This window comes from Daktulosphaira vitifoliae, unplaced genomic scaffold, assembly GCF_025091365.1.
Source record: "Daktulosphaira vitifoliae isolate Bord-2020 unplaced genomic scaffold, ASM2509136v1 Scaffold_2, whole genome shotgun sequence".
In the NCBI taxonomy this organism is placed as follows: domain Eukaryota; kingdom Metazoa; phylum Arthropoda; class Insecta; order Hemiptera; family Phylloxeridae; genus Daktulosphaira; species Daktulosphaira vitifoliae.
Genome location: NW_026099573.1, coordinates 11,493,566 through 11,503,081, shown reverse-complemented (window position 1 = coordinate 11,503,081; position 9,516 = coordinate 11,493,566). Strand labels below are relative to the sequence as shown.

The window sequence follows — 9,516 nt, the reverse complement described above, 5'->3', positions numbered from 1 at the left end:
TTATTTGTATTTGAATTATTTATTTATTTTTATATTATAATTATTGTGAAAAGAAGTATTAAACATTGTAATTGGTGTTTGTAAATATTATAGAAGTAATTAGTGAAACATTCAAGTATCTTAGCTATTGTGTAAAATTTATGAAGAAATTTAGTATTTTATTTAATTTTATGACTATTTGCAGTATATATTAATAAAATATTAATCTATTTTATTTAATAATGTTAATTAATAAAATTAATTTATAGGGAATTTTTAAAAATGTTTCTTATTTTTTCTCTTTTTGTTTTTGAACACTCCCATAACTGTTAACAAATGTTAAAACTCAATATCAGTTTAATAATACTGACACCTAGATTTTAAATCAAAATAATAATTAAAAATTGTTATTAATTGACTTTATTAATTTAGTCAATATATAGTTATGGTATATATCCTTAGCTAAATTAATTGTTTCTATGTGGTATAATATGTATCTAAAAAATTTCTCTTGTATGAAACATCATTCACATAATGTTTTAATTAATAAAAACTGTATGTATTGCAAAATATACTCACCTTACTAATAATTTGTCTTTGTTTTAATTTACGAGTATAACATTATATTTAAATAATGAATAAAAAATTGTTTGTTTGTATTAAGATGTGTATTTTTTATTATTAAAGAAAGATACACTTATGTGAAGTGTATATACAATATAAGATAAATTCATTTAATAACTTAAAATTTTGATTCTGAATCATTTGAATCATTTTAATTGCAGAAAATACATAGATAATTGTAGTAATGGTGAATGTTTTACACTTGTGCAATTCTTAGGTAAATATCAATGTGGTTATGACTATTGCAGATATCCATTGGCCATGAAGGTAAGGATAAAAAAGAATATTGGAATGACCGCCCATGATTTAATCTGATCAGCCGCCTCGTTACAGTTGTCTTCTTCGCAAAAACACATGTGGCCTGTACCTGTACCTTCCATCATACAAACGTGATCCACCATGAACAAGTTAATTTGTAATTTAGATGTACATGTTCTCTTGACATTTTCGTAATCTATCGAATACAAATATTTTTTATTCTATGAATAAAAAACAAAAATTTTGCTCGTTCATTTAATTTTTCTGAACAATAAATAATACTTAAAAAGAATTCTTATTAATTTGCATGATCTATTATGAATTATTTGAATAAAAACAAATTATTTATATATATTTTCAACTCGTTTTCGCTGAACATTTTAGTAAAGAAAGGAACGTATAAGAAGTATAACAAAATCTTACATTGTATATTCCATTATATTAGTATAACTTACTTTTTTGTCTTGGAGTGCTTAAGCCTACTAAGCCCACCAAGTACACCTCGTGCGCACATCTAGACAATTTGCAATTTTCAAATTGCTTTGAAGACAATTGACTATACTAATATATGATAAAAGGCTAAATGTTTCACGGAGAACTTACCCGTTTTAACAAATCGTACCATTTTCACACAACACCCGTTACAGCTATGCAATGGTGGTTGATCCTGTGGCATAGCTGTGTAGTTGAATGGATCTTTACATCGAGGATCGATGGCACTGTCGCATTCATAACAGTAGATCGACCGCGCTAAAACACCAATTTCGAAAAAAAAGGTCTTTATTAAAAAAGGAGTTTAGACATAATTTAGTTGGATGAAATGGACAATATCTGTGTTAAATGAATGTATAATAAAACAAGAATATTTACTAAAAATATTGTGCGATTTTGGCGACACATATTTTACTAAAATCTTTATGATAGCGTTTTAGTTAAAAATCGTAGATGAGAACAGAGAAATAGAACTGAATCAGCAAATTATGTAACATATAATTGATGTTACCAACTCATAAAATTATTGTATAAATGGGAAGTATTAACAGTTAATTGTGCGACTGATTGTATCAAGAAAGTTCAACTCTTACCTTTTAGAATAATTTTTTAAATAGTTATCAATTTGTTATCATAAATCGATCAAAGATTTTTTTTCATTAAAACTATAAGAGTTAATGTAGTTTATAATATTGTCAAATTATTTTGGTGTTATTTTATATATTTTGGTAAGTTATAAGCTTTCTTTAACTAATTATAAGTTAATTGATTATGCTTTATTATATTACGGTTTGAAATGGATTAATTAGAAAAAAAAAATTCAAGATAGGAAACTATAAAATACGATCTAACACTGTGTAAAATTGCTTTGAAACACAATTAAATTTCATTAATGAAATATAAACGTATAAAATGTATAGTTTTAAACTATGAAGAAAACAAAAAAAAAATGTCGTTTCTTTTATAGAATATATGGATTGAGTAGGTTTTCTACCTATACTAGTATAGTAAATAACTACGAATACTGAGTTATTTCAATATTTGATTGATTTAAAAAAATGTATTTTTTCATACTGTACTACAAATAATTACACAAACATATTTTTAAAAAATCTATAGAAGAATAATCGGTAAAGTAATTTATAGCGGCTAGAATAGTTTAAGTTAATCAAACATGGGGACTTACATTATTATAACTAAAAAATATTTAGGGGTTTAAACACTGGACGCCCAATACTCTTCTAAATATTTAAATTTGTCTTATGTAATTGAATCGATGATTTTTTAAGTCGGTAATCAGCGATGCGAGTAGAATTTTTTTTTAACAAAGTTGCCTGAATACTTTACAGTCTGCCCCTAAGATATAGAAATGATTGTTAAATAAAAAGTAATTTATGGCGAAAGTTGTTTTTGTAATTAATTGAATTTGTGTTAGATTTTGATTGCTTAATCATTTTCGATCTAATTTTGGAAGCGGGTTAAGACTTTAAGCTGATTTCCCAAATAAACACCTAAGATATAAGAACCCTTGTACTGAGAACTGATTAAAATAACCATATATGCGTCCCGACCGTGTATTTTAATTCACACGCGACTAATTAAATATTTTTACTGCACTTGGTATTTAAAGACGAATTTTTGTCATTGAAGTTAAGGTAATTATATTTGATATCTCTGACTAAATATTTAATGACGAAATGAAATATATATAATTCTCAACGTAAGCACATAGAGTTTAAATTTTGTACACGTAACATTAAGTAGTATTTTATAGCTTTGCAAGGATAATTTGAATTGCCGAAAGAAAATAAATACAATTATTTAATGTCATAAGAGTCTTGGAAAATTAGTATACTTAAAATTGTTTGTGATACTGAAATATTTTTTCAAGTACTTTACCTTGGTAAGCTGAGCATTCTGTACTAAGGGACTTTACGACAACGGGTACGAGTCCGACGACAAATAGAACAGCTAAACAGCTACGGTTCTTCATAAGACCAACGTGAATGCCAATGTTTTATTCATAATATCATTAACGCGAGATTAAACAATTCTAATTTTATAAGTTTTGTTTTTCCATTGGTATAAGTACGTTCTATAGTAAAATTGGCCAGCAGTAAGCTTACCGTCCTTACGGACGCAAAACGGTCAAATTTGCCGTCAAGGTACAAGATATGTGCAATAGTAAAAAAAAAAAAAATATAGCAAATTGTCGGATTTATAATATCCGGATTACCGCAAAATAGCAGTGAAATATTATTTTTATTATTGTGTCATGCAGAGACAAACGAATGTATTACAATACATTTTCAAGCATTAATTTTTTTTTATGTATATATTATAATACAACGTTTGGCTATGTGTTTATCTTGTGTGTTTTTTTTACTCACGAGGAAAGCACTCCTGTCTGGACAGCGATATATTAATTATAATAAACACGACAGCTGAAAAACAAATAAATTAAAATTAAAAAAAAAAAAATTTTCTACTTTAATCTATATTGTTGTAATTAATCTTAGCTAACGACATTGCGAAACCGTTAATTATTGTTGTTTACTTTTGAAATGGTTATTTTTACTCGCACATTAACAGTCAAAATACAAATTATTATTTACGTCTTCAGTCACAGCGTATTAGTTGCGATAGAAAATCGTGATTTTTAGAGATATTTATTTATATAAGTGTTTATCATAATACCAATCAATTGCTAGCAAAATGAATAAAATATCGAGAAAATACACTTTTTTTTTTAGTTGTACATTTTCTCGGAACACTCTGTATATTCATGGTATTGACATTTTTATGGAAATTCTTTTATTTATATTGTAATAGGTTTTAAAAAAATTTCAAGTAGAGTGCTAAGATGTGTATCAGGATACACGACAACAAATATTTCGTGGAAATCGTACAGTATTATAGAAAATGATTTTGAATCTAGTAACTTGACGAATCTACTGAAGAAATTACAATAATTATAATAGTTTTACATGTCTTTATTAATATTTAAATTCGTCACACGCCTTGTAAAACTAAAATATATTGAAAATAAATCATGAAATATTTTTCAAATAATTGATTGTGAATGGCTTCGGCTCATAATAATATTCATGATTTAATTTAAAGTATTTATCTCTGTTTAGGTTTTTATTTAATATTTGAGTTATCTCATTAGTTTATTTATTTAGCATTATACAAGTTTATTGGTATACGAATAACTGTATAATTTTGGTCGGTCGTACAATGCCATATTAAGTACAGATTAACAATAAAGTAAAAAAATTGAAGAAAAAAATGTGAATTTTACGCTGATAAATCAACTAAACGTTCTATCAAATATTGGCAGTAAGAAGAGCGGCTTGTCGATTATATAAATTTGACCGAAAAATTTAATATGTACGTATCAGAACGTGTAGACTGAACGAAATCTTCTTGACCCGAGTTAAGATCTTTTTCGAATTTGTTGAAAAGATTCAGGTTACCCGTGAGAGTTTTTATAAGAATTTTCATTAAAACATCGGATCGTTCCTTCGAGTGTTGTATTACCTTCCGTGAAGTACGTTTATTTCAATTATTGTTAATCCTAAGTGTTTTTTTGCCGGCTATCAATTGTTTGTGAGTTTCTAGTCTACGTCATTTATCTGTTTCGCACGTATATCTAATACACTCGACTTCAAGATGAATACTATAAAAAATATCGTACGGAACAACATGTCCTTGTGTTTACAATATCAATCATTCTAACTAACAAAGAAACCTCAAAGTGTTAAAAATATAAAGATGAAACACACCAATCGAATACTGTAAAGACTATTAAAACGAATATGAGCTATCTCCCGCACAAGTTTGTTTGCCAAAAGAAAGTAACGCAAATTATCATCACCCGGTAATTGCCAGGGCTTAGCCGGCGTCGAGAAGTGTTAATGGTTGCAAAGCCATTAAATGTTCTTTAAGTCGATGAAGTAAAAAGTTTTCTAAGCGGTATAAAGGCGAAACTTTTCCTAAACCGTATAATAATAATAATAACTATACGAATTCATGTTCTAGTTGCAGCAAAACGACTAATGCGTGCACACGGTAATTGTACCCACACTGGAGTCCTATTTGTATGTGGTAGATTGTTATTAATTTTCTTCTTTCATCCCTCAGGAACAATTACGGCCGTTTTGCGCACAACGATCGTTTCGTGGTATGAATTAAGGATGATTATCGAATTATATTTTAAAGTTGAAAAACTTTTAGAAAAAGCGACCAATCCTACGTAACTTAAATTGCGACGAGAGTATTTCCTTTTAGGCGTCAAATGGGTCGTTATTTGATTAACATAAATATGCGGTAAATACAAAGAAAAAAACAGGTACCCGAGTACGCAAAGTCGACCAAAAATGAAAAGCTTTTACAAGGCGAGTATTCAGTCGACATATTTGCGATGAACTCTACGAAAGCAATGAGAGTTAATTGACAAGAAAAGGGACGGCGCAAAAAAAGGAAAGAGATGATTTTATTTTTCTTGTTGAATCTATCTTGACTACGAATTCATTTTCAATTCTCAAAACAAAATTTACTATGTCTTTAAATATATACGGACGAATTAAAAGTAAAATGTCCAAGTAAAAATATCTGCTGGTTGGTTTTCTTCGGTCTGTCTTAAACAGTCGAATAAAATTGAAAATAAATTCGAGGAATAAAAAAATGAACCAATTGCTCACCAACATAAGCGTACGCAAGTCTTTGTTTTTGGACAGGGGCCATATTTTTTATCGAGTTCCACAAGTGATTAATACTGAGATTCGATTGAAACATAAAACAATTATGTTATTGGTATAGAACTTGTTTGTAATATAGTGGCGGTGTACATCGTTTCCACACAGGGCAAGGCCCGTTGATTTCTGCCGTGCGTACGCTTATGCTCAGCAACCGTTTAAAAAACTATTGAATGTCTTGATGTCGAGCGAACCGTATCTCTGAGAATTGCTAGCGTAAGTTTCTATAGAACATACCCAGAAGGTTTGTCTACCGTTAGTGTTATACAATGTGCTGTCGGTCGTGTATCGTTCACGATCACAACTGCTATCAGCTATGGATCGTACACAGTGTTTCAGTGCCGGATCGGATCCAAATGACGAGCTGAAACGGGACACAACGGCAACACGAGTGTTTTACGGAAAAACAAAATCAAAGAGAGAAACGTCGACAAATGTAAATTGGCTTAACCGGTCGATGGCATTTCGCAGCCAGCCGCGCACATGTGTCACTGCGCTAAATGTCTATCCGTCCAAGATCAACACGGTGGCCGCCGCAGTGCGCATACTATTAATACATTAGGCGGCGTGTAAAAATAAATTCATCGTGGTAGTGGTTGTCTCGTGGACTCTGGCCAACATCCGAAAAGGCGCGACACGCGCCACAACGCTCTTTTGTGCGAACAGCGACGAGGGGGGGGGGGGGTTCCTAGGAAAAAATCCACATAGAGTCGCGTTGCACGGTAGACCGTAATGCTGAAAACTCGTGTACACAACAACAGGTACCGGAAACAGTTGCGTGTCCACATAGGAGCCTCTACCTCTGTGGCAGTTGCCCCGAGAAGGGCGACTCTGAGACTTTTGGAGACGCCAAGGCCAATGAACGCGATAACACTCGGGCATATGTTAATGATCTTGCGTTTATGTATGTTATGTGTATTTCAATAAGCGAGATATCTAAGGATTATTGAAGTGGGACGGTCAAACGTTTTTTTTTTTTTGGGGGGGGGAGGTAAGCTGACAACGGTTTTTTGATGGCTGTCTGCCTTGCTCGAGAAACAGTGTCATGGGGACATCGAATATAAACTGTCCCGGGACGCCGAAACCCACTGAATACGCCACTGACCGGAAAGGGACAATTACACGCGTTTAAGCTTACGCTATTTAATTAATGCGTTGCGATCGAGTCGGATAATTCACTTTTGATAATACTGTACGAATTTGCCATTCAAGTGGGGTGCAGTTTGTACCCATCGGTTGGGTTGGTACTATCTTGGGGCGGTCCAAGATAGTAGCCGCAATGCCGTCGAACACTTACCTGTGAGAATCGACCGCATTTTCTGGGTTGCAGTTCACATTCACCACGTAAACGTCGGCCGTTGGTACCGTGTGCTGCAAGTCCTTCGACAGGGGCGCGAAAACCCTCCGGGTCGGCTGAAAAAAAGACAACCGCAACATATTCTATACGAATGCACACTCGATGAGTGTTATTATTGGGTTTAGAGCCGACGAGGTCGACACTGCTGTCACGATCGACGACATTTCTTTTTTTTTTTCACTCTAATTTCGTTCCGCCTTCACAATGCCAAAAAACAAAAGCCCCCACTTACAAATGCATTAACGATCAAAACCTTAACGACCAATGGTGTGTCACAAGTTCAACAAAAAAAAATCAAAAATAATACATATTTTTACGATCGGACTTTTAAGTAAAACTCCAAGAAATTTAAGAATTACAAACAAAAACATATTTTTAAAACTAACACTCATAATAGTCTTTGCGCGTAACACTGTCAGTCGAGACAATTAGGTCATCGAATTTAATGTTATATGGTTCAAAAGCTTTAGCATCCTATTGAACTTTTCGTTTTTGGATTCAAGCCAATTTAAAGTAGCTTACATTAGGATTCTCGTGACACATTTGGATATGATATATTTAGTCAATTAACTACTAAGGGTTAATTGAATTCGCAAATGTATTAGTTGGATAAAGTAAAAACGACAATTGTATACACCATAACTTTTTATAAAATACAACAAGTATTGTTGGGCCGTGTTTTAAGCCAATATTATCCAGAATGGAATATTCTGTGGTACACTTAGTGTGCATTACAATTATTTGCAAATTCGTATACTATTCGTGACAGTTTGACGTTATAGACAATTTCTGAGTAATTTGGAAAAATGTGATCGTTGATTTAATGTAGTAAAAAATAAAAAATCCAAAACCTGATGGATAAAACAATTGCAATGTAATCTAGTCGTCTCGCCATGTTTAAGTATGAATTGTTTAAAAACGGATGTCCATTCTAGTGTAAATGGTTAATTGAAATTGACTATTATTCTTGGTTGACGATTGAAATAACTAGTTGAATAAAATTACATCTTAAGAGCTATAACCTAATACAATGTCAAAGACCTTCCCTTAAAAAAAAAAAACAGAGTTCACTCGTCGGGTGTAGTTAAAAAAAAATATCGTCAAGTTCTTTCGTCTAATTACAAAAAAAAAATGTTGCAATAATGAAATAAGTCTCATTTGTTTAACTGACCAAGTTATTGGTGTTTTTTAGATCCCAGTACTTATATAATGGGAAAGATTCAAGGACTTTTACTATATCAGGATAAATATTTCAACTCAAACGCAAGCTTTTTACGCCAATAATTTCACTATTGAATCAAATTTATGACTTCAACAAAAATTTGAAGTATAAATGAATTCTGTGAATTTTTTTAATGAATTCAGGAATGCCCTGTACATTATTAGGCTATAACAAGCTCAGCGACGCAATACCAATGTCGAACTTCCAGCTCATAACACTAATGAATGAAATAAAACAGAAAAAAAACCTGATTTATGACCCTCTAAAGTTGTTAGAAACACTTGAAAGTAAGTCAGACGCCCTCGGTCATCGTTGTGGTTAATTCAACGGGCGCTACGCACTGCTGCTAACATCTGAACACCTGAACGACGATAATTATTTCCAATTTTCAAAAAAACACAAACAACAAAAGATACAGATAATATCTGTCGCACCGCGATTTGACGGATATGCGGACGAATGGCTCTGGATGAGAAGATCAGTTAACGATTTGCTGACACACAATGCTACGGGTAATTTTATTTTATTAGTTTATCGAGAGAGGGACCGCGTTTAATTTGTATTCATTGTGCAATAACACAAACCAGCTACGTGCTATTGTACACGACTGTTATTTTCGGTCATAGTTCAATTTGTGGTTCGAGTCAGATAAGAAAACGTATCGTTTTGTGAGATACGCTGAACTTGTACCACTACAGTTTTATCAACAAACTTTATTACTTCTAGTCTTAGGTCTAAGGTTCCACACAATAACTAGTAATCAGTAACGAGAGTAAGTGACGTTATTGCAAATCTTTTTCGAAAGTACACTTTGAAATATTTCT

The 9,516-nt window shown here is 31.9% G+C and overlaps 2 protein-coding genes across 8 annotated transcripts in view; one reads left to right on the top strand and one right to left on the bottom strand.

Moving 5' to 3' along the window:
* Positions 1-615: 615 nt before the first annotated feature.
* On the bottom strand, positions 616-9,275 carry LOC126898956 (protein quiver). Of its 7 annotated transcripts, none has more exons than XM_050673393.1 (5): positions 8,940-9,275; positions 7,411-7,526; positions 3,744-3,797; positions 1,465-1,620; positions 617-1,057 (listed from the first exon to the last, which is right to left on the bottom strand). In XM_050673393.1, the coding sequence occupies exons 2-5, from the start codon at positions 7,427-7,429 to the stop codon at positions 843-845; spliced, it is 444 nt and encodes a 147-aa protein (XP_050529350.1). In that variant the 5' UTR covers positions 7,430-7,526; positions 8,940-9,275; the 3' UTR covers positions 617-842. The 7 variants fall into 7 exon arrangements, with proteins under 7 accessions (XP_050529346.1, XP_050529347.1, XP_050529349.1 ...); XM_050673394.1 differs by having other exon boundaries at positions 1,465-1,611; positions 8,940-9,273; XM_050673389.1 differs by lacking the exons at positions 7,411-7,526; positions 8,940-9,275 and adding an exon at positions 6,060-6,319 and having other exon boundaries at positions 616-1,057.
* LOC126898926 (uncharacterized) overlaps positions 1,748-9,516 on the top strand; it is a 58,936-nt gene continuing 51,167 nt past the window's right edge. The window contains exon 1 of the mRNA XM_050673334.1: positions 1,748-2,081. The gene's annotated coding sequence lies outside the window, so the exon portion shown is untranslated. The remainder of the gene's footprint in view (positions 2,082-9,516) is intronic.

Coding starts and splice junctions, on each gene's coding strand:
- LOC126898956 (XM_050673389.1), bottom strand. CDS start 6,153: ATGTTTCAATCGAATCTCAGTATTAATCACTTGTGGAACTCGATAAAA. Junction 3,798..6,059: donor ACTTGCGTACGCTTATGTTG/GTGAGCAATTGG, acceptor TTTGTTTTTCAG/CTGTCGTGTTTATTATAATT. Junction 1,058..1,464: donor GGTACGATTTGTTAAAACGG/GTAAGTTCTCCG, acceptor TGTATTCGATAG/ATTACGAAAATGTCAAGAGA.